Source organism: Plectropomus leopardus, chromosome 10 (assembly GCF_008729295.1).
Source record: "Plectropomus leopardus isolate mb chromosome 10, YSFRI_Pleo_2.0, whole genome shotgun sequence".
In the NCBI taxonomy this organism is placed as follows: domain Eukaryota; kingdom Metazoa; phylum Chordata; class Actinopteri; order Perciformes; family Serranidae; genus Plectropomus; species Plectropomus leopardus.
Genome location: NC_056472.1, coordinates 1,184,153 through 1,209,881, shown reverse-complemented (window position 1 = coordinate 1,209,881; position 25,729 = coordinate 1,184,153). Strand labels below are relative to the sequence as shown.

At 40.2% G+C, this 25,729-nt stretch overlaps 1 protein-coding gene across 1 annotated transcript; it reads right to left on the bottom strand.

Moving 5' to 3' along the window:
- Positions 1-899: 899 nt before the first annotated feature.
- LOC121949378 (ribosomal RNA processing protein 1 homolog B-like) lies at positions 900-25,729 on the bottom strand. The gene is made up of 16 exons (XM_042495047.1): positions 25,530-25,729; positions 22,451-22,533; positions 21,867-21,924; positions 21,667-21,752; positions 18,836-18,897; positions 18,619-18,748; positions 16,462-16,526; positions 14,433-14,635; positions 13,136-13,305; positions 9,925-10,022; positions 8,745-8,764; positions 8,489-8,635; positions 5,024-6,306; positions 4,779-4,934; positions 2,103-2,169; positions 900-1,325 (listed from the first exon to the last, which is right to left on the bottom strand). Exons 1-16 carry the CDS (start codon positions 25,654-25,656, stop codon positions 1,129-1,131), a joined length of 2,952 nt encoding a protein of 983 aa, XP_042350981.1. The 5' UTR covers positions 25,657-25,729; the 3' UTR covers positions 900-1,128.

Below are 25,729 nucleotides of genomic sequence, written 5' to 3'. Positions count from 1 at the left end.
AATTAAAATATTTTTTAAATAAGGATTTAAATAGGTTGTGCCACCAGGACAGTGCAATTTAAGGATTATGCAAGTTGATTGCATTGATTACACATGACACAAAGGAAAATTTTCACCCTGCTGGATGATGTGAATGAGTTGCAACACAAGTTGAGCAAGATTCTTGCCAGGAGAGCTTTCTTTTTTGCAAGAGCATCCTGTTTAAAGAAACCACTGAATTGACAGAAAGGCCTTATTCATATTAAGACACTTTGTTTTTCCATCTGTCTAATCCTTACATTACAATATCTTTAATTTGGGCCAGATTATGGAACAATGTACTTCTGCATTATTCTTGTCTTTCTTTTATCCTTAAAACTACCAGCCGGCTGTTGTATGTCTCCGTGCGCCAGTCTATTTTCTCTTACCTTTTACATCATGTCAGTGAAAACATGGATGCTTCACACACATCTTCCCCGAACAGCACAGAAAATCTCTACAATCAGCACAGGTGATCAGTGTCACCAATTCAGTATCTGACCAAATATCTCCCCCTCTGTTCCTCAGATAGAATATGAGTAATGGCCAGAAAAGTTTTTTTTGCAGAATATGATGATGTCACAGTGAAGATGAATTTTGGGATAAAAAATGTAATCACTTCATGGTTTTATCCTGTTAAACTTTTGCGTGAAGTTTTGTCCAATTATCAAAATAATTCTTGAGCTTGACTTTAAAGTCTAATCTGTTCATAGCTGAGGTCAAAGAGACGTTTGTGCCAAATTTAAAGAAACCCCCTCAATGTCTTTTTCAGATATCGGAAACATACTGTCTCCAGCTGCAGCTAGCACCAGCATGGAGGAATACTACACTTGAAATACTTTTAAGTACTTGTATCAAAAAATTGCAAAGAGAACAGTTGATAAATTCTGAAAAACTGGAACCAGTAACTTTATTAAAACAGTGAGTCACTCGAAGAGGCAGAAAGCAGCACTCATCAGTTTAAACAGTCAATCTGATAAACACTGAATTAGATAAACAAAAATACTTTTTATATACATCTTTGTGTCACATGATGTGTTTTTTAAATCAGTCCATGTCAAAGCTGACAGAGAGCTTTGCTGCATATGTTTGCAGTCTGTGTGTGGGACGTTAGAGTCGTCGTTTCAGCGCGCTCTTTGGAGTCATTGAGCTGCTCTTCTTGTTGACTTTTTTTGGGGTCTTTTTGATGGACAGTGGAGTGGGCGGAGACTTTAGGACCCCACACTTGGGTCTCTGCTTCGGGTCAAAGGGCACTCGTGATGACCCGTCAGGGCTCACCAGAAGGCTGCGATCAGTCTTCCTAAACTCTGCATCATGACATGAAATCACACAAAGACAGAGGCAATAGTTAGAACAGCTGTCACTGCAACAGCTGCTGAGACATTTATTTAACCTCTTAGGCTGTCTTTAAAAAAACGGCAAACATTCACAAGTGAGAAAACAAAACCAGTAGTTTTTTATAGGATTTTTTTTTTCTTCAAAATGACAAACGATTCATCAGTCATTGAAATTGCTGGAGATCTTCTTTTCATTCCATTGTTTCAGTAGAGCAGAGATTGTATGGGCAAGCACCAGGAAGCTCCAGGTTCACTGGCTACAAAAAACGCAATGTGACACTGCTTTTAATTCAACTCAAACTCTTTCAACTCAGCTATTTTAAGACCTGCAGCACTATTTATTCTGTCACTTTCTCAGCTTTTATTTTCTTAATTCTTTTCTGAAAACTATTGGTGTGTCTGATGTCTACATGCCTGGTGTCATTCAGTCATGGCGATCAGCAGCTGGGCAGCAGGTAGACAATCTCAGAGTATCTCAGTGTTTGGGTAACTGGTTCCTCAGAGTCATAGGAGGCTGCAGTGAGTTTGCACACTGTATACACTGTGTATTCTGCTCTGTGTTCATCTGTCTGGACTTAGTGCATGTTTAACTCTTGTCATGCTGTAGTGTTTACTGAGAGTCAGCTGGGTGACTTTCATCCTGTCAGAGTGCACTCTCTGATCAGAACACTTCTGTAGAGGTTTCACTAAATGAACAAGTCGTCCTGTTCAATTATGATGATTTTCAAATTGCATCCCATTTCTTACCAGCTGTCTTATTGTTCTTGAGCCCAAAGGTCACCTTCTTGGATTCTGCTCTTGGAGTTTCAGCCTTCTGTGGAAGAAAAAAAAAAAAGAAAACAATTCACACATGCTTACATGCAGTACACAGGGATAAAGCAAAAAATTATCTTTGACTTAAATTTTTTTCAGTCAAAGATTATTTTACCCCGCAGCCAAGTCAGACATCGCACCTGCAGGTTGTAAAACCTATACTTGAAATGATGAGATTTCCGGGGTGGCCATTAGCTCACCTGGTAGAGCAGGTGCCTCATATACAGAGACTGTGTTCTCACCACAGGAGCCACAGGCTCTACACCAACCCACGGCCTTTTGCTACATGTTGTCCCCTCTCTTTCCACCAAGAAAAAAAAGGTCATGGTCACAAAGCTGAAAACAGGGCTGTTTTTCTGACTTTTTTTTACAGATTCATGGTATTCACAGGACAGCCATGCTACAAACATATGATTATCTTATAGAATGTGATGCACTGCCGTAGATTTAACTACCCAACAGTATAAAGAGTTACAATTGGCACAATGGCACCATGCAGCATACATTAGTGCAGTAATGCAGAAACATCAGATGGAACGGGAAAGCAATGGAACATTTTCCTGCACAATGACTACTTTAACATTTTGTACTTTAAGTACATTTGCTAAAAATACTAGTGTAGTTACTTTAATTTCAGTTCAATTTTGATCGCAGGACTTTTATCTGTGGTGATATATTTTCACATTCTTCTCCACTACTGCCTGTTTCTGACGATATTAGATTGTGTCCAGGGACACAAAGGGATCGGTGTATGGTGCCACAGTGCACATTCTGTCCGTTTTAGCTCTATGCTCAGACACACTACAAATCCAAACTTTTTGGCTGGTCCATAGAATGCGGGCAGCGCAGCTTCCGCTCAGACCCGGGTCTGAGCAGAGGTGCAGAGGGAGGATGTGTTAATGATCAGCAGGTATAGCTCTAGAGAAAGCAGCTCTTCTCCGCTGTGTGTCTGCATGTAATGTTATAAGTGTATTGTTCTGCATTTTAACATATTTCAGGGCTGCCAACCCTCACGCTCCTGGCGTGACACGCGTTTTCACAGTCAGTTTTACGCTCTCATGACTCCAAAGCAAATCTAACGCCAAAAGTGTTGAACAATCATGTAATGCAGTGAACAACTGACTGTAGAATACAACTGATTATTTGACAACCGAGCGCCGTTTCATTATCACAGATCAAACACAGAGAGAGACAGACGGACAGAGCGGAGCTTCTCCTCACAGCACCAAAGTGTCTGACTGAACTAAAATACCAGAGGTAGAAAGTGACTTCTTTAGACTTCTAAAGACTATTTTATGTTAGATTCAAGAGAGTCAGACTTTGGATGGAAGTATTTAGAGCGCATCGTTCCGTGTCTCATCCAGCCGCTTGCACTGAGCTCTCATTATTATTACCAGGGCCAGACATAGTGATATTGGGGCCTGGGGCCACAGGCACATTGCCTTATTTTGAACCTTTCTCTTAATTTTATGTGAAATATCTCTAAAATATGTCTTTAGTGTACTCAGTGATAGTAAATAAGTCCGTGAAGGAAAAAAGTTGGGAACAATATACTAGTTTTTAACCTGGTCTTGTTTTTTCTCAGCTGAAGCAAACTATTTTCTGGTCCGTTTCATGCCTTCCCTATAGAAACACAGATAAACCAATCATAGCAAACTGTTGAGTCTTGGCTTTCTTCCCCCTCCCTCTTTATTTCATAAGTGGGAAGTCATGGATGAAAATGAAAACACCGAGTAAACAGACACAAATTTAAATCTGTTTAAAACAGTACTTTGGCCTCAATGTTCTGTTATTTTCTTAATTTTTTTTTAAATTGTGAAATGAGCTTGGTTGTACTGTTCAGTAACATGCACAATAGTCTTAAAATCCAAAATGAAAAAGAATCGTGATAAAATCGTGATTGTGATCCTGCCTTTAAAAAATCATATGATATTTTTGCCATATTGCCCTCCTCTACCCTTATCTAAGAAGAGCCACTTCAATTTACTTTTAACAGGTCTACCACTGCCTGGATCTACTTCAGCCATGTACCACCACATACTTTCGGACTGTCTTTGCAGTGAGCGCAAAATTCTCCTCTGTAGTACCTTACCAACATCCCTCGTCCCCAATGTCTCAAGCCAAGCCACTAGCAACATAGAGTAAGCATAACCACAGGTATGTGGACGGTAAGGGTCAATCAAAGAATGACAATAGAATTATTGACAATTACTGACAACCATACGTTTCATTTCACCACGCAGCATGAAGAGTCGATGCAGAACAAAATGTCAATATGTTGCAGTGATGAGAGTTTGTGGTGAAGAAGATGGAGAAAAATCTACACTTTGCTGGAGGAGCGTTAATAATCCCAATAGAGTCAGCAGCACACACACAGCTCGGAAGTCCGGCATTGTTGTTATTGTTATCCTCCTACTCGCATGGCTATTAGTCTGAAACGTAATACATGTGCACAAAGTGAGGCCGTGACATCACCATTCCCACGGGATTCGCACATTGCCAGTTCACATTACGACAGAAGGGATGGTGTTTTCAAAAAATTACAACAAAAGTTTAACCCTTCAAGCAAGACCCGTTGCCACATAAACTACCCCTCAGTTGGGACTGTACCTGGTTTTTGGGGCTCCCCTTGGTTTTACAGAAGAGGGGGGCTGGGACTGGAGCTTTGCTCTGAAAGGTGATGAACTTAGATGCCAACTCTGAGGAGGTCTTTGCCTTCTTTTGGGACGTTTTAATGTTCAGAGATGTGGAAGGCTCTCCAACATTCTGAAACAGAAAAACAGATTAGAGGTGAATAATGTCTCAGTGTTGTCAGACTGTCTGCAAATTCACTCCCACTTCATCTCAACACTCACACTGCCTGCTTTTGACTTCTTAGCAGCAGGTTCATCTGCTGTGATGCTGGTGGTGGCTTCATCCTGCTGAGCAGCCGCCCGCAGCTCATCGACTTCGTACTCAAACTCCACAGGGATCTTCCTCTTCTTCTTCTTGGCCGGTTTCCCAGAGGATGAGCCCTCTTCATCAACACTGCCAGCTAACTGTGGCTGGGTTTGATCCTTTTGCAGCTCTTTGTCTGCTGCCAGCTTCTTCTTCTTCTTCTTCTTTGCTGATGTTGTCATGGTGATCTCAAACAGAAGTTTGTCAGCATCTGCGGACTCTGAGGTTTCTGCTGCCTTTCCTTCCTCCTCCACTGTAGTCTTGGGTTCTTTCTGATTCTTTTTGCCCTTCTTCCTTTGTGGGGTTACAGTGGTTTCCTCTGCAGCAGGCACAGCCTCACCTGCTGCGTCCTCCTGCTTGCCCTTTTTCTTCGTCTTCTTTTTGGGTGCCACTGCGGCGGCATCTTGTGATGCTTCCTGATTGACTGATGGGATTTCAGCATTGGTGTGTTCAGCCTCGACCTCTGCTGCTTCATCAGCCTTGAGATTCTTTTTCTTTCTCTTCTTACTGCTCAGAGTTTCAGAATCAGTCGGCTTTTCGAGTCCAGAGGTTGGGCCACCATCCTTTGAATCCTCACAAGGTGCTAATGGGAAATCTGCTTCTGTGCTCACACCATTAAGCTGTGCTTTATCCTGCACCTCCTCGGCCTTCAGGCACTTCTTCTTTTTCTTCTTCTTCCCTGAGACTGTAGCAACACTCTGCTGCTCCTCGGCTGCCTCTGTGACCTCAGCTTTGACTTCTGAAGTCTCCCTCTCTGTCTTCTTAGAAAACATTTGTGATTGGTCCTTGTCGTCACTGGTGCGGGGAGATGATTGGCCGGTTTCTTCTGTGACTGTAACTGTGGGCTGTTTCTTTCCTTCAGAGAGGAGCAGAGTTTGTGACTGACCCTCTGGCGTAGCTGCCTCTGTGACTCTGACAGAGGAGCTCTGTGGCTGTACTTCATGTTTTAAATCCTCTGTTTGTGAACACTCCATGCTGCCTTCAGTCTCTGCTGTTTGACTCTGAGCCACAGTCAGTTCCTCTTCACACCTCTCTATATGTCCCTCACCACCTGCATCTTCATCCTGACCTGCATTCTTTTTCTTCTTCCTTTTCCTCCTCTTCTTCTTCTTCTCATTATTTGCAGGTAGGGTAGCTTGTTCTTCGTGAACTCCAGAATCATTGCTTTGCTTGTTGAGCGTGGATGCCTTTTTTTTCTTCCCTAAAGTAGCAAACACACAGGAGGTAAGATTTGTCATTATTGAACGGAAAGCTTTGCAAATTATAGTCCAATTCTTCATTTCTGATGAAATAGACTCAAGGACAAAATCTAGGACACTGAGCAGTCTTAGGTAATGTTGAGGGGGTAAAACTGATGTCTACTCGTGATAAATCTAGTTGGTCACTATAAAAAGGCAGATATCCCTGCTTAAAAGAGAATTTCACCATTTTTCAACATTTTAACTTCATCTATTAAAGCATGAGGTATTGTGTGACATAAACATGTTTTTATAGTGCTGTCTGTGTCTCCTGGTTCTGCTTCAAAACCTGCAGTATATATTCAGGGGCTGTTTCACATCTTACTCTGTGTTATATATTGTCAGTCGCCTGTTGTTGGGCTGACTATGGCTGGTTGTTGAGCCTGATTGATTCAAGGCACTATAAGGCATGTTTGCTCAGGGAAAATTTGGGGGTCGAGCATCAGGAGCTCAGGTGCAATACATCCTGGTACATGTAGGCACTATGTTAACTGCTGTGCAAGAAGAGAAACTCAGCTGAGTCAGCTGAGTGCACTTAGCATCAACACTGATTGTATCCATTTAAAACATGGTAATTTTTTCCCTTTAAGTGATGAGAAACAACCCTGTGGTGTTTCCTCTGACTGAAGAGCACTCCTATGCAGGCTCAGGCTATATTTATCAGCAGATCTCACAGAATCTAATTACTCTGCCAAGTCTACCTCATTGTAGCAACAGATGCAATCCCCCTGTCTATTATGTACTGCAACTTTGCACCTCCAAAAGGTTTTGATTTTGAATGGCAGACTCTCATAAACCTCAGAGCTGACAGGTCTGAGCTGGGAAATTTTCTACAGTCTATAATTACAGATAAAATCCCCATAGTGCTGGGTAATAAATCCAATGTCAAGAGCTTTTTTTTTTTTTTTTCTGGGTAGAAAATACTCAGATCTGTGGGCTAATAAGGCATGTGCACTAGAGACTTATGGCAGCGGGGCGCAGTTGAGTGTGCACCAGCACATAATTTCTCCCGGCAAAGCAACTGACTTCCAGTTTAGCGCTTCCCTAGCTTGAATGGCGGTCTAAAAAATTTAATCTTGCAGCTCTTTCAGACTTTTGAAATGTTGAAAATTGAACCGGGTGGCTATAATCTAGATAATGAAATAGATCGTTTCACAGGGGCTGTGACGCTCACAAAAAATTATTTGCTGATTTACAGACGTCTCTTTCCCGATGTAAGTCAATGGGAAAAAGTCTTTCTGGGCCAGCGGGCATCATGCAGTGGACCTGGATGGTGCAATTGCACTTTTGGCCACTATGCAGAATTTGAATCAGAGCCTGGCAAACTCTCTGGGGGCTTGGTGGTGGTGGGCATACAAAAAAAGAGGAAGTACAACCCGTGGTTTGAGTGAAATTTTTCTGGTGGATGAGCAGGAAAATCTGGGTGTTGTGTTGAGATGGAGGGACGTTTATCACATACTACCCACAATGTTATGATTCAAAGCTGGCTCAAAATTGGCAAAGCATCCCTTCAATACAGTGAACGTCATCTCCCTGTACCACAGTTGAGACCATGATGCTGATGCACCTGGATTAAAAAATGTGTTTTGCTTATTGTTACTTCACACTGAGAAGGACCTTTGTGTCTGTGCTTCCTTCTCTAAATCATGTGTTTGTGAACACACCAGACTGCCTTGAGCCACAGTCTGTATCTGTTCAGGCCTCTGCATTTTCCTCACCACCTGCACTTCCACCCTGACCTGCACTCTTTTTCGTCTTCCTCTACTCACTGCAGTCTTTCCCTGAATCCTTGTTTGGCTTGTTGAGTGAAGATGCCTTCTTTTGCTCCCCAGTTTGGCACATTTTACTCACTTTTCTTTCATCTTTTTTTTTTATCATGGCTCATCATTGGCTGTGTTCGTGCATATGGCATACATCTTGGCAATATTTTTCAGTTTTGTTTAATCTTGGAATTTCCAGCTCAGCTCCTACAATTAAGTCTAAAACACACTGTGGAAACAAAATTTTTACATTCAGACTGTTTAGTGTGAAAAATGCTCCATTGAAACCCATTCAAAATGACATTTTTGATCCCACAGCCATCAAAGATATCATCATCAATGATATCAATCATATGCAGGAGGTTCATATTTCAACATGACTTACTTTTTGTTTTCTTGGCTGCTGGCACCCCCTCATCATCCTCCTCCTCCATGTGACCTCCTCCTCTCTTCATCCTCTTCCTGCTACCGAACATGTCGTCGTCCTCATCTGTGGAGACCTCCTCTGGATACTCATCCTGAGGAAAGACACCTGAGAGACATCCAGGACACCAAAATTAGACGGGACAAGGTCAAACATCGACAACAATGATTCTGTTTTCAGAAATATCAAGACGGGGGGTCTGATCCTCAGCTCGTACCTTCATTCAGGTCCCGCAGTCTGCCACCCAAGACAACACGGGGAGAGAAGAAGAAAAGAAATTCATGAGTTTGGATTCAAGAGGAGATCAATCACAGGGTGGGACAAACAGCACGGATGGGCAGAAAAACTCAACCAACAAAGGTGAAAGACACATTTAACACTTACACTTATCTTTTAATTTGTTTGCTCACATGAGCACTACTAAACACACACAAGAGCGGAAATACTGAGAGCACTACCAGGTTTTACAGTCCAACAGTTTTTATGGCTTTTTGATGGTAGGCAGGCTTGGTTGGTATCCTTTTTTTTCATTTTTGTCATTTTACCAGGGTTCCACAGTATATAATGCTATTAGTCATATACGTTATACCTTTATTCAGAGTTAGCTGTGAAAATATATTTTTCCTGGCAGTCTCTCTCTCTCTCTCTCTCTCTCTGCTGTTGTTGGCCTGCTCTTTATACTCCTTTAACATTATCTCCTACCCACCACCACTCTGTGTCCCTGTGTCTTTAAGCTCAGCTGCCTGTGCCACCAGTACAGACCGCAGACTAAGTTGTGGTGAGTGCTGTGCACTAACTACAATGAGTTTGATAGACAGAAGAATGCTTGTTTTTTGATGGCATTAATAATCATAGAGTTGGGTTTTGCCAATATCTAATATGCTGATATATAACAACTCATCTGGCTGATTAACGTTAGCGATATATCCACTTATTTCACACCTAATTTTAGTGATAATCAAGTCTCTTCTGTAGTGGAATAACATCATATTATACATAGTCTTGTGGTGATGGCCCACCAGCAGATGGTGACATGAAATATCACATTTTTCAGTGAATGTAATATTCACTCAATGTGCAAAATATGAAAAGTACTTCAACTTAGGGATGATGTTTTGAACACATTAGCTTCGTCAATAAAAACATATATACAATATCTGCTGATATTAATGTGCAACCCTAGATTTCTTAATATCCTCATATACCGTAACAATGTGATGCAACGCAGCCTGATCACTACAGTGACAGACAGACAGACAGACAGACAGACAGACAGACAGAGACGCGCACGCGCACACACACATACACACACACACACACACACACACACACAACATACACACACACACACACACACACACACACACACACAGTGTGGTCTTCGTGCATGGACTCACAATTTGACGATTTTGTATAGTCTCTGTCTGTTGTGGCTCGGTGTGCTGCTCCGACTGGCCAACTCAAACAGCTTGTCTGCCAGGGCTGTATAGTCAAACTGCAAAACACACACAGCCCTCATTAAAAAAAACTAACTAACTATTTGTCACCATTACAAATGTCCAACATCTGAGTCGTACTGATGAGTGAATATCAAACATAACTTAAAATGATTTCAACAATTATTTATTCAGAACTATTTTCTATAGAAAGAAATGTTAACGTTGATCTGTAACAGGACAGAGAATCTGAGCTGGGGAGTGACTGACACAATAATCACCTCTCAGTCAGCTGCTCACTTACAGGAAATTCCCTGAAAGCTTTTCAACATTTTACAGAGAGCACTTTGCATCGCTACAAGCCATTTTTTTTAAAGAAGAGAAGGCAATAAGCAATTTAACAAGAATTCAGCCCAAAATTAGCAAGGAATTCTTTAAAAGGTACATTAAAAATAAACTAAATTTAGCCCAAAATAAAAGAAATTAAAAGTAAAGAACAAAAACAGGTGACCTGAAAAAAGTGCTAAAATAAAAACTCAATATTAAACATTAACAATGCTATTTTTTGTAGCTTAATTTAAAATATATAATTATATAAATATACTTATTTTATTTCATAATTTTCAAATCTCTCTCTCTCTCTCTCTCTCTCTCTCTCATTTGTAAAGCTTCAAGGGCATTTTCTGTCACCTTTTTCTGACTTTTTTGCAATTTGTGCAACATTCCCAGCCAAGTTGCTGATTGCCTTTTTAACCTTGATGTTGAAAGAAATCAAACAAATCCGCTCACATTTCAAAGGTTCACATGATTGTCAAAGGTGTCTGCATGCAGGACAAGAAAACTGATGTTGATCCAGGTTTCAAAGGGTTAACAGACTGTTTTGTTTTGCAGTTGCTTTTATCTTTTGTCAGGCCTTACTCTGCATTATTGTTTGGATCTTATTATTATTATTATTATTGTTGTTATTGTTGTTATCTCTGCAAGAAACCCCTCTTGCTTCAGCTCTGTCTTGTTTGTCAAAGCATATTGTAAAATCTGTTTTTTAAAGGTGCTATATAAATAATGTTTTTATTATTGTTATATTTGATATTGTTATTAATAATAATTATTACTTCTTATGTATTTTAAAGTGTGCTGAACCATTTAGTGTTTAGGTGGGCTGCCCAGGTATATTAAGTATATAGTGTATTTGGCCACCCATTTTAGCATTTTTTATTTTTATATTTTTATCAGTCCAAGACAAAAAAAAGCCAACCACGATCGAACGTGAGAGATATCTAGCAACTAGTGAGACATCTCGCCTCGCTCTAACTCTTCCGTACCTACAGTGAGAGCTTGAGCATCTGATCCAAACTAAAGCCAATCTGTCCTGAAAACACACAAATAATCCATTCTACACTATTTTAAAGACACAGATGAAAATAATCTTATACTGGTAAAATGTGCATCTGTTGCTTACTAACCCTTTTTCTGATTTTTACCCACATAAAATCTGGCCGGTTTATTAGAAACAGCCTTGTATCCTGTTGTTTGTTTTCGTGTTTTTTTTTTTTTGTTACATCCGCTTCGTCTTCCACATATTTGTCAGCTGTGTTTAAACAGGAAGCGAGAGAGAAGAGCAGATGCACACACAGACAGAGATGATGGAGATTAGCTCTATGTGTGATTAGAGCATCATGATGCAGGCTGATGTCATGCCAGCTCCAAGTGCCAGCTACCACCACGAGTTTCTGTTCCAGACCTGTGTGGGAAACACAAGATCTGGACCCTTTTCTGGGGTGCACACCATCCAGCGAATTCGTATTTGTATATTCGTAATAGCGTATCATCACTTGAAAATAGGAATTGTTTAGTTTTTGTTATTTTAGAATGAGCCCTTTGTATCTACATAGGGAGCAGATCCTTGTCTTGTGAAAATAATCTTAATTTGTTAAGTGGTCTAATTAAAGTGGAGTAAAAGGTACAATATTTCCCTCTGAAGTGTAGTGGAGTAGGATTGGCATGAGATTAAAATAATCTAGTAATGTAAAAATATCGTCAGATTTATACTTAAGTACAGTATTTGAGTAAATTACAGTTCAGCTCAGTTCAGCAGAGGGACACACACTAACTGAAATTACAGTAATTGGGATCAATAGAGTATAGGAGTATCCCTTTGCCCCTGAAATTTAATAATCCACTTATTATACTTCTCTAAAATCCCATCTTAATTTGATTTTGTGGTATTAATGCATTTTAAATATGTTCCTCAAATGTCAAACTTATTTTTCTTTGTGTTGGACAACATTTTGAGGCCTTTGAAAGCAAGATGTTTTTCTCTTATCTTGGTACGAGTGCTCTGGACCACATGAAATTTTCTCTTACCTAAGAGAAAAGCAAAAATAAGAAAACAAATCAATGGGTACTAACAAAATAAGAACTAATCCTGTATACAAGCAAAAATAAGAGGAAATTTGTTCATAAATAGTCTCTTGTATGAGGCCCATTGTGACGTGAAAGTGCTTTATTCAGTGTTTTTAGTGATTTAAATCACAGGTTCCAGTTGTTTTGGAGAGGAAGAGACCTCTGTGGATAACTTAGTTTCCAGTAAACTCTCCTGACTGTCTGGGTCGAAGTTATCAGACAAAAAAGGTGACTTCACATGAGCATATGTTGGACTAGCCGCTCGCAGCGGTTTTCCCAGTTTAAATCACTGGATCTGTTTGCTTTGGAAAGGAAGAGACCTCTGCAGATAATTCAGCTAACGGTAACGCGCACTGAATGTCAGAAAAAGATGAGACACAAAGCTATCAGAGAGAAGGGGTGGGCATACAATGGCATGTTGTTGGTGAGCCGCGTGACTCTGAGATGCCCAAAGGTGTCAGAGATGCATTGATTTGTAACATGAAGCTGCTTTATTCAGTGTTTATAGCTGTTTTAATAAACTGGTCGGTTCGTCTTGGAGAGGAACAGACCTCTGCGGCTAATTCTGCTTCCAGAAAAAAAAAACAAAAAACCCTCAATAACAAAAACATAACGAATGTCAGCAGGGAGAAGTTCTAGCTGGTTGCACTTATCATTTTACTGCTAGATGCCACCAAATGCCCCTAAATCTGACACCTGTAAATCCCAAAAGGAAGAATGGATGAGCAAAAAGGATGAATGAATCAAAAAAAGGAGTGAAAGCCTTTACCTGTAGGACTGGTCCAATGTCATCGTCACGAGACATTTCTGTGTCCGAGTCTTCCAAGTGAAGAAGCTCCTCCTCCTCCTCCTCATCATCATCATTATCATTATCATCATCATCATCATCATCATCGTCGTCGTCATCGTCTTGACCCTCTTCTTCACTTGATTTATTCCCTGATGAAAGCAAAACGAAACATATGACCTCTGACTGAAAATTCACATTTATTGCATAAATAAGTGACATTCATCATGTAATAATCTAGTCGTGTCTGTATGACTCGAGCCTTAAAGTTATTTATTACTATTTTAGTTATAATGTAGTTATTATTACGTGTTATAATGTTGGAACAGGTGCTGCCACTGTGATGAAGGTGGAAATGAGATACTGACTGAAAGTGAATATCATGTTAAAAAATCTGAGCACCAAGGTGCCGCCACATTAACAAAGCTGTTTTTAACCCTTTGACACCTGGAGCGCCATCAGTTTTCTTGTGTTGCATTTATATGCTTTTCACAAGCATTTCAACCTCTGAAAGATGAGAAAACTGGATTGTTTTTTTTTTCAAAACATGATAAATGTAATGAGCGACTTCGCAAAAAATATCCTGCAAACTGCAAAAAGAAAGGAAAAGAGAGGCATGTTCAGAAAACTATATTTACAATTCTCTTAAGTATTTATTTAAAATTATGTTAAAGTCAGAAAGGAAAGAAAAAGAAAATAATTTCAATAAGAAAGAAAAAAAAATCTGGCACTTTATTTTTAGTTATTTTCTTGGTTTTTGATTTGTTTCTTTTTTTACTTTACTTTTTTCCCCCTATTTTATCCCAGAAATCCCAGTAATTTTCTTTAAAGATCTTATTAATTTCTTGCAAATGTTTTGCTTGCCACCCTCTGATGTTTTTGAAAGAGACCAAGCTAATTTGCTCAGGTTTCAAAGGGTTAAGGTAACCAGTGCTGATGGGATGTTTTACTAACTATCTATATAGGCAGAGCTCGGCCCTGATAGTGGCTGAAAGCTGTGCAGCCTCCAGCACTCACACTGGAAAACCTCTCCGACCACAGCTGAAGAGAGGAGAGCAGGGCTGTGTTAAATTCAGAGAAAAGAACTTTTGCTGTGTCAATAGCTGCTTTCACACCGCCTGTCCATGGAGGGAATATTGTGTTTCTAAATCTCATAAGAAAGTATAGTAAACCAATCTGTTTTATTGGAAGTTAATCTGTATACGTCATTACTTTTGATGTTTTATAGAGAGACCTCTGTCATGTTCAAAAAGCTGTCTAGATAATCGTGTTCATGTACCGTTTATCTGCCTCCACTTCTTGCCGCCTGCTTTGCTCTTGCTTTCTTTTGGTTGGTCTTCTTTGTCATCCTCTTCAGAGGCCTGTCCTGAGTCTGAGTCCTCAGCCGCTTTCACCTCCTTCATCAAGTCTTCAATAGCGAAGGGGGCCTGGTCAATAATAGTGCTGAGGATGCTGTTGCAGATTGCTCCGAATAGAGATCGACTGAGAGAGACACAGATGAAAGAAGCAACGATGAAAAAATGAGCAGATGGAACGTAGTCAGGCAAGTTGTTAGAGCCAAACGTCACACAAAAACAAGCTGCTTCAGTCAATCTGGACCTCTGACATACAACATGAATGATTTATGTTCCAGGTCTGTACACAATTTCACTAATACATTTCCATGACTTTTCTATGACTTTGAGGCAAACTGTAAAGACCATGTATTCTCTAAAAATCTATAGTCCTCATTTTTTTTCATTGTCACGATATAAAAGCTTTTTAAAGTTTTTAATTGTTTTTATTTTTTATTGATTCAGAACAAGATTAGAATTGAATATTTCAATATAATTTAGGGACAGTCTGTTATTTGTGAGAGGGGAGGGGTGGTGTAAAAAGGGGTGCCATGTCAAATAATTTTTAAAGCACTAGGAAGAGACTTATGATTTTTTTCAGCTTACGGAAGGGACATACAACTATAAATGGCTTTATTTTGTTTTCATTATAGAGAAACCATGACTAGGCATGTTTTCTTTAAAAGAAATTTGACTTTTTTATTTTTCTTTAAAAACATTTGGTGATTTGTAAAGAAAAAAATTGGGTGACTTTTTTTTCTTTAAAAACTTTTAAATAAAAAAAAATAAATAAAAAAAACTTGGCCTTCCTTTTTTTCTTCAAAGGTGTTTGGTAAATTTTCTAAGAAAGCATGCCTTCCAAATCCATTTTAAAAGGTAATCACAAAAAATGACATTGGATTTTCACATTTCAGGTAGTCCCTAAACATATCATGTGTCATTACATGGGTTTGTGGAACAAAAATCCATGACTTTTCCAAATCTTTCAAAACTTTTTTCAAAGCTTTTCAAAACTTTTCAAGGCCTGGAAATTGCAATTAGCAAATTTTATGACTTTTCCAAGTTCTCAGGACTGTATGAACCCTGAATGTTACATACACAACCATTTAAAAGATGAAGATAATTGGAAGCCAAACTTAACCTACAGATCACAGTGTGACAGTGAACCACCGTCATCACAAGGCTAAAAAGATGATAAAAATAAAGAGAAACTTCACTGATTTTCAACCAGCTGCGTGTCGTCGCAGTTGGTGAAGATGGAGCTCGGGGCTCTCAGGAAAGCCAAACAACATAGATAACGACAAAAACTCCAGCATCAAATACAGAAAGCCACATCAGGACTTTTTACTAAAAAAATCTAAATTAACCTAAAAAACTCCCAATAACATGTTCTGTATGCCTGTCTTAACTGCTTGATAGATTTGTAATTATTCCAACTGTAAAATCCAAGTTTTTATCATGACACAATCTTTTTTTTTTCCTACCATTTTTGCCTGTTTAAGGGCTTTTGGGGGGAACTTTTCCTTATCTGCTGTGAAGGTTTGAGGACAAAAAGATATCTCATACTGCAAATCCCTCTGGGGCAATTTGTGATATTATAAATAAAACTGATTGAAAACCATCCCTTTGGATATGACGTATTGTTGCCTCTTTTACTGTACAATGATAACAATATGGTTTGTTGATCTAACTGCATTATCTTTTATTAAAAAATGCTAGATTATCTCCCTAAGAAGGTGCTAAAAAATCTTTTTTTCATTCTACATATATTATGAGACAATAATTTTATTTTTTTTTTGTGTTTGTGTATATATATAAATATATATATGTTGGTTTATGTTTTTTTTTATTTCCTGTGATTGGCAGAAAAATCCATTGGAATTTCAAAATGATCACTGAATGGATATATGAATCCAGAGCTATGTATCGTCACACCTGTAAGAGACAGCATTACAGTAAGTGATGAGGACTTACTCCTTGGTTTTGGCTGCTGTTTTGCAGAAGGGCTCGATGAATATCAAGTTCTGATCAGCAGTGAGCTGTGAAAACAAAGAAAAAGCTCACATAAGGATCACTGGAACATTCATGTATTTTCTTATGAATTTATCTTTAAAGTGATGGAACTTTTTATTTTATAAATAAATTATTGGTTAAAGCTCTACTGGAAAAAATAGCAAGCCAATAATCAAATTAAATGTACTGCAACAGCCAAAGTCCCTCTAAACAGTTTATAGCCATGCCTTGAACCTTGAATATAGCATATTTAATAAGCATCCCAGTGTACCCTTCCCTATCTGCTTTGCCATTTTCGATATTTATAATTAATCTAATCCCAGAGGTGCCTCTTCATCTTATTAACAGCAAACAAAAACCAAACAGCAGGCAGCAGACAGAGAGCGCAGCTGCTGGCCTGTGTGCTATAAGCATCAGCACACATGCTGCATCTTTAACCGTCTGGAAAACAAGAGGTGGAGCTGGCTGCTAATCTTGTGTCTACTCAGTGGAAACTTGTAAGAGCGCAAAGGCAGGTTGTGTCTGAGGTTGCCAAGCAACCATAACCAGCACCGTATTTTAGCCCTCCTAACAGAAATCCTGAGTGCAGAGCTCATTTTCTTACAGCAGTTGTTTTTGGGTGTGTATTTGGTTGAAAATATTTTCTGTCTCTGCTTTGAAGTGATCAACTTCTCTTTCATATTTACCGCAGACTAATATTTACAGGAGAAGGGGAAAGATATCTGGTGGCCGGATTGGTTGTTCCTTGTCACATGACATGTGGTGCGTGCTGCTGATTTCAAAAGTTGAACTCTGCTTGAGTCTGAAAAATAAGATGCTCAGGAATGCTCGCACATTGCTGTAGCTTATTATTGCGTCTACATAGAAATCAAAGGATTTGAAGATGCAAAAAACTCTGTGATCAGAGTGGCTGAAACACAACCGGCTAGTGATGATCCAGTGCTGCTCACACTGCTCTGCTTGTGAAGAGTTTATCCTCACGCATCCCTACCTTACCTGATTCATACAGTATCAATGAATTTAGGTTAAAAGATATTTGGGTTAAAATTGACACCTGGCCATTAGAGACTGATGAGCTTCCAAGCTGCTGCAGCTGCTGTAATGAGTGACAGAAGGCGGGTTTCTATTACAGATATGCGCACAACTTCGGCAATATTTTTGAAATGTCATTACACAATGTGGAAATGAATACGTTCCACTGAGTGATGTTCAGTGACTTCTCCTCTGATGATAACATTACAGTAACCATGCTGATGGATGTTCAAAACACTAGCAGCTTTATTTTGATGATTCTGATTTCACAGAGGAGTTGTGGAGTTGGGGGGACATGCAGCAAAGGGTCAAGGCTGGAATCAAACCCGCAGCCGCTGCGGCGAGCATACAACCTCTGGATATGGGGCGCCGCTCTATCCACCGAGCCACCAGGCACCCCCAATGAAGATGTTATAATACATTCATATTTCAGGGAAATTAATTCAGTGTTCTTCACCACTTTAAGTCCTTCAGATACCCTACATGACTGACGGGCTCTACTTTTTAAAACTTGTACAAACTTAAAGGATTTTCATTTCATTACCGCTGTCATCAGTCCCTGCAAGGAGACCTCAGTATGTGATCCATCAATCACTGTGGGCTGTTGGGCTCAATTAGCCTGATCCTCACACTTCTCAGCTTGTGATCAATAGTTCTAAATTCATTGATTGACTTACTGCAGAGATGTGTAACCTTTGCAGTGTTCCCTGAAGATATGTGCTATTTTTCAGAGAAGCGCAATCATTTATTCTGACACTAGCAGAAATGTTCATCTCCTGCAGGTCAGAGGGCCTCTGCTTCAGTACACTGTCACTATTTCTTGGGATTTCAGCACCTTGATGTGTTCAGTATTAATACTCAAATCCAACCATGTCCATCTCCATTTCCTCAGAGTGACTAATACAACCCTGTAATACATAAAGCATGGCAGCAGAGGACATGTCTCCATGTGGCCAGTCACCCTCTAATCAGCTCTCCTCCGTGATGCTGCTGATCACAGCAGGAACTTAATTACACTCATTTCCACCCCAATAGCCTGTTACTTATAAATGCCAAGAACATGTTGATGACAGTGAAGTGGCTTACCTCTGCTGAGCCCACAGCGGCCAGTTCAGTCATGTAGAGGTCCAGGATGTGGAACTGCAGTCCACTGGGTGCCTCGCTGCTGCTCTGCAGGAGCTGCACTGTCAGGAGCTCCAGGAACCTGCCCACCACACTGAGGAGACACAGTAAATAATCTTCACATCACAATCACATAACCATGACCAAAACGGCTTTTCTAGACAAAGCTTTAATATTTTACCTGCTGTCCCAGTCTTTCTTTTTCAGGATCTCAAAGGTTTGTCTGAACATGAAGCGAATCAGCTGTAGGTGAGAAGAAATACATTATTTAGATTTGTAAAACGATTAATACATTTCAATCTTTCTCAGGGCATATTTTCAAAGATTCTCAGTTCGAGTCTTTGTACAACACTGTGCTGATGCAATCAGTGTTTAACTGTCTAACGTGTCAAACATATGGCCGGCAGGCCAGAACGGGCCCACTTAACACTCCAATCGGCCCACTGCATGACTCTGCACTTTTAATATTGCTGCTCTTTTGGAGATGAGCGCCTGGACTGCAGTGCATGTATGAGCATGCGGCTCCCACACTTGTGGTGTTTACAGGGACATGGTTGTTACAGTGTTGCTGAAGAGCTATTTCCACAATAAAAGATGATACTTCAATAATTTATGAAGCCATGCAGCCACTGCATTGTCAACAACACAGTGCTGCAAATATTTCACAATAAAATGCCCTGTCAACAACTAGATTTTCTATTGGTAGAAACATTGTCAGAGGGTTTTTATTTTAAAACAAGAAAGGTTGAGCAAATGAGATATATTTGTATTTCTTAATGTCCATGACAGATGAAGACATTGAAAGTGTAGTAAATGGTGATATCATGTAATATAAGTATCAAAAAACATTTTTACAGTCCATTTCAGTGAAAAAACTGTGCACGTCACAGAGAATAATCAGCGGAACGCCATTTCTCTAGATGTTCCTCACCTGAGCAGCGCTGCTCTAATCTGTTCACATGGACATTAAAAAAAATAAAAATACAAGATCCACGACGCACACATGCTGCTCACACAGGCAGTGTGTCGGGTGTAACAGATGTCAGGTTTCAGGAGCGAGTTAAGCAATGAGCAGCTGCTTCATGTAAAATGCTGCTGCAGACGCTTCTTGGCCTGAGCACCTTACAGTTACCCGAAAGAACAATAAACACTAACAATGGTCATGTTAAACTAAATACTGAACATTGTGCAAACTACTGTCAATGAGCAGCTTCTGTACAAAAGAATCTGTATCAGACTTCTGAGGTAAAACAATACCGGTGGAACCTTATTGCTAAGGCCCTGCTAAAACTTCAGATTAGCAAATGCTTTGTGAGGCAGGAGATAGCATCACCTGCTCCTCTATAGCCTCTACATTGGTTTGGTGTGGTGATGTCAGCATTAGTTCATATATAAGTGGCAATGTATGGAAAAATGCACATATAGTAAAAGCAAGTGATAGACTAACTAAATGTGGAAAAACAGACATACTCTTGAAATTGCACTTAAAAAAAAAAAATTACTAAACCTCTAGACCACTTTTCTCAGCTGAAAGCCAGTGTGTATTAGTATCAGGTGGTGTAAGTGGTGGATTTAGGTCCAAATCATGACCTTTTAGTATTTAAATTCTATATATTGTATTTTTGTATACTGTATTGCAGTACTGAAACCCTATTGAAACTGAAATTTGTAATAGTTTGGTGTCCTGCACTCTTAATTGGGCTGTATGTGGTCCATGAACTCAGCGAGTTTGACACCTCTGGTCTAGTTTGTTTTCTTTGGCTTGTACCAAGAACCAGTCTCCTTTTGATTTTTCTACTTGATTCACTGTCCACTCAGCATATGCAGGTTGTGTACCAGACAGAGTGATTACTGTCGGGTTGGACATGTTAATGGCAGAGAGAGAAAACAAGTCACTCTCCAGGCTATGGAACCGAAGTCAAAACACAGGATGTGATTCAGATTGCTTTGGTGTTGTTATTCCGGGTGTTCCACAAAAGAGTCTTTAACACCCACCAACATAAAAAACAAAACCATAATACAAATCTGCAGCTTTTAATGTAATAATTCCACAAACTTAATTTCCCACAAATGTTAAGAGCAGTTTTCTACTACAAACGTAATATGTAATTTCCTGCAAATGTAATAACCATTACAGGTTTGTTTCGTTTGTGGGATGGTGAAAATCTTCAGCTTTCAAAATCGTAATAACTTCCCACAATAAAAAATTATCTTTGTGGTCATTGTTTATTTACCCACACACCTGCCAATGGGTTCAAGTCAGCTCATTAGAAACAGATTTGGGCAGAACATGTCCGAGCAGCGCTCTCTCTCTCACGGGGTGGTGGGGGGTGTCAGCCCCTTCACAGTGCCCCTGATTTGTTTTTGTTTTTTTTAAATGTATATCTTGAACATTAATCTAAACTTTAAAAACAGCAATTCATTTGGTTTTCTCCAGAGAACTGAATGAAATACTGAGATAGACCTACTGCTCTTTTTTTCTTCCTTTTTCAAGTTAACTAACAGCTCTTAAAATCAAGAAGGCCTCACAACCCCCTGGGAAGCTTTGGTGACCCACAGTAGGGTTGCGTTGTAATTTCTTACTATATATTTTAGTCACAATTAGTTTTTTTTAACAGACCAAACACACTTTTACAGTTAGTTACTTTTGCGTTCCCTGCCGACACTTTTATCAGGGGAATATATACAGTCTAAACTTTTAAAGTTTGAATTGGCACCTAACAAAACACAATGTTTATCCCAAAACCTGACACATGGTGCTGAGTGCATCTCAAATGTATCTCCTGGCTCTGGCTTTTATTACTACAGTTGAAACTTGATACCATTTTTTAAAAATGGAAGTATGTGTAAAAATAAAACCACTGTACTGCTGAAACCCTCATGGCATATACTGCTGACCTGCTGTTTCCTCCATATGATCCCGTCTCACCGAAAGAAAAAAAAAAGACAAAAATGGCTCTATTGTAGGGAAGGACTAAGTGGCAGAGGTTAAGGGTAAAACTCCACACTAACCTGGAGAAACTTGTCCATACGCAGCCTGTCAATACCAGCCCATTCCCTTTTGAAGGTCTGCAGAAAATTCTCCAGGTATAAAAACTCTGCAGGGAACAGTACATAATTATCATCATCATCATCATGACAAGTACAGGTGTTTTCTTGTGTGCTTCATACTGAATCACATTAGATTATGACATCAGGTGTGGGTCACTTACGTCCGTCAATATCATGGAAGCTGTGGATCAGGGTGCAGATCTGGTTTGACAGCTCCTCCTAAAGTAAAAGTAGACTGTAAGTAGACTAAAAGAAAAGTAAAGACTGTATCAACAGACACATAAAACTGGGGGGGGGGGGGGTGAAGGGTAAAAAATATTTTATTTGAGCAAAAACTTTTCTTAAATAGTACACTCTTTGGGCGATGCATTCATTATTTTACTGAAACATATCACAGAATAACATCACACAAAGCTGTCTCCACAGTGGACAGATGTTTAAAAGCTTGTTTCTTGTACTATATGCAGGGCTTTCTGACATGAAAAGTTGCTATCACAGTTGCAAGGTAAACAGTTGCCTTGCAGTTTTTTCTCTAATATTTTGGGGTTTTTTTTTCTTTTCTATATTCCTGTTCTTTGTTAATGCACCAAAACCCCAAAGTAAATTGTGTTTATGTGAAAACATACTTGGAAATACGCAGATTCTGATTGTGATAATAGAGTACATGTGTGAAAGCAGCTGAAATGCTCTGTGTATGCAGCCATCCTGTGGCTCTGTGCTCAGAGCACAGTGACAGCAGCAGTACCTGGAGCAGAGGTTTGTCCTGCATCCACAGACAGTAGAACAGACCCTTCCACAGCTTCAGCAGCTCATCACCTGTGAATCCTCCTGCACAGACGACACAACCAGGTATGTGACACACACATTCACAAGTCCAGAGCTGTATTCCAGAAAGTAAACTGGCAGGATTTCTTCAAGAAACCCTGAGTTAGTCTCTGTCTCCTCCCTCTGACAGAGACACACACACTCTTTCATTCTCTCAATCATTCAGTCCCTATGAAAGCACGAATTAATGTGCATTCATTGACGGACTTCTACTATGTGTCAGAATCTTGATCCAGGTTACTCAGGATGATCTAAAGTTACCATTTATTATCCGCTGACGGTCATTTCTTTAAACACACCTCATTTAGTTATTACACAGTTATAAATCAAACTGCTGCATGTCACCTACTTGTTTTTTTATAACACTGCAGACAGCTGTCAGTGTGTAGCTTAAAATGTTTAATGCACATAATGCATCATGTCAGTTTGACAGTTTTGACTGTTAACACTAATGAAACCTATAATATACCTTTAATATTTGAGATCATATGTTCATATTTCTGATGAGCAGGATGCTGATGCAGCTGCAGAATGTGAAAGTGAGTTTTTTTAAATAGGCTGCACAGTCTGAACTTGTTTTACCACTGAAGTGAAAATATTTAAATTTACCATATATTAGTTGAATTAGCTGAAATAAAGGCACTGAATGCTCAGCTTTAGCCCATCACTGTACTCAAGCACAAATCACCAACCACAATATTACTGGATCAGGTTACAACTATGTTTGTGTCTTTGATTCTGTCTTCTTTTTTTATTCTTCAGCTATAGTTTTCATCTTCACTTACTGCCCCCATGTTCTGTCCCTGTCAGTCTTAAGCTAAACAAAACTATATCTAAAATGTAGTGTAGCAGCAGTAATGATGTACACTGTAGGAAACTCTTTTGTGTTAACTTATTGTCACTGGCTCCCTGTGAAATCCAGGATTGAATTTAAAATCCTCCTCCTTACTTACAAAGCCCTAAATGGTCAGGCTCTGTCTTATCTGTCACAGCTCATAGTTCCTTACCAACCCTCAAGATCACTGCGCTCTGAAAACGCAGGGTTACTTGTGGTTCCCAAAATTTCCAAAAGTAGGTTAGGAACCAGAGCCTTCAGCTACCATGCTCCTCTCCTATGGAACCATCTTCCATTTTCGGTCAGGGAGGCAGACACCGTTTCAACTTTTAAGGGCAGACTTAAGACCTTCCTCTTTGATAAAGCTTATAATTAGGGCTGGCTCAGGCTGCCTGGACCAGCCCATAGTTAGGCTGACATAGGTTTAACCTGCCGGGGGACTTCCCTCTGATACGCTGAGCTCCTTTCCTTCTCTCAATGCCGCCATCAGAAATCAAGCATATCTGTTAACTGCATTGCCATGTGCAAGCTTAGCTTAGCTCTGTGATAGCCATGTGGTACTCTCACTACCTGGGGCTCGCGATTACAGAGCCTGGGTCTGTTGAACTGCACTACGCTAATCCTGTTGCCTCTCGGGAGCGTTCCTGCTCCCTTGTTTCCTAGTTTCCCTGGATCCTGGCTGTAACCTTGACTGTGCCTGACCGTGGTGATAGCTGTGCTGATGCTGCGACCCTGCCTTTGGTTGTGCTCGTGCTGTGGCTGTACTGATTCTGTGCCCCCCGCTCGCCCTGATCGTGGTCTGGTCCTGGTTGCGCCGATGCTGTGATCTTGCCTTTGGACAACTCCCTTTCACATATGCATGAGACTGTTATCATCTCTCTCAACATCATCATAGAGAGCAATTACTAATTTCACACCTACCATTATTGTAATATGACATGCATCTGTTTCTATTATTGCTGTGCCCCCCCCCCCCCCCCCCCCCCCCCCCCCCCCCCCCCTCCCCCCCCCCCCCCCTCTCCCCCCCCCTCTCTCCCCCCCCTCTCTTCTCTTTCTCTTTCCTTTTTTGCCATGATTGTATTTCATTTGCTATTTACGACATCTATTGCTCGTCTGTCCGTCCTGGAAGAGGGATCCCTCACTATCCTCTACCGCTCTTCCTGAGGTTCTTCCTCTTTTTTTTCCCCGTTACAGGGGTTCTTTTTGGGGAGTTTTTCCTTGGGTGATGTGAGGGTCTAAGGGCAGAGGGATGTCGTACACTGTAAAGCCCTCTGAGGCAAACCATGTTTTGTGATAATGGGCTATATAAATAAAACTGACTTGACTTGACTTGACTTTTCTCCACTCTGTATCGGGTTCTTTTTTATTTTCAAGTGCAAACTACAAATACACGACAAATGTATCATAATCCTGCCAAGCTCACAATTCCAATTATTAATATCTGCATGTCCACTGGATTAAGATTGAGGTTGTGCTTTTTATTGACCTGTTGCCATGGGAAGTCGTAGTATCGGAGCTCCATGGATGATGAGTTTTTTTCATTCACTGCGCTCAGGCTGATAATGTTTAGAGATGATTGAACAACTCTGAACAGCTGATTTAGTACCAAAAGCTCAAGTTTTTCATCTCAGGGTTCATGACCTCAGAGCTCAGGGTCACACTCAAGAGTTTGATTGGCTGCTCTCTGAAATGGACCCCACAATACAAGTTACCAGCATACAAAAACTCACAAAAAAACACACAAGTGACGAAACATCTCTGTCATTAGCCCTTCAGACCTGTTGGGCTGCTATTTAAGCATAAAATAATATGCTCAATAAATAGAGTAACAAAGTGAATGTGTCGCTGCTACGTGAGATCTACGTGGTGTTCAGCTGTGACATTAGTGAGATAAACCTCACTGAGCCTCTGACCTAAAAGTTAACCCCTCCACACGTGTGCCCTGCTCACCGTTCACTTTAACAACACCGGGGCTGCGGCACACTGGGACCAGTTTCCTGTCTAAATACACTTTTGGGTTGAAACCCAACCAGCGGGTATTGACCATTCGTGTCTCGTTACCAGTGTAACGTTATTCATTTTTCAGCACAATTACTGCTAGCATGGTGTGTGAACTGATAGCAGACTGTCACAGCTAGGTGGCTAACAGTAGCAGCTAGCTTACCTGCAGCGTTGTGAGACCTGACATTGATGTATTTCCTCAGTTTCTTCATGGCCTTGGTCCGGACGGGCTTCTCGTTGGAGGCGAGTCTCTGAGCGAGCTGGACCTCTGGCTCCTGCACAGACGCCATGTTCACCGAGCTTCACGTGTCTCCACTTTCCTCCACTTCTCTCCGCTCTGCACTTCTTCCCACGTTGCCCCGT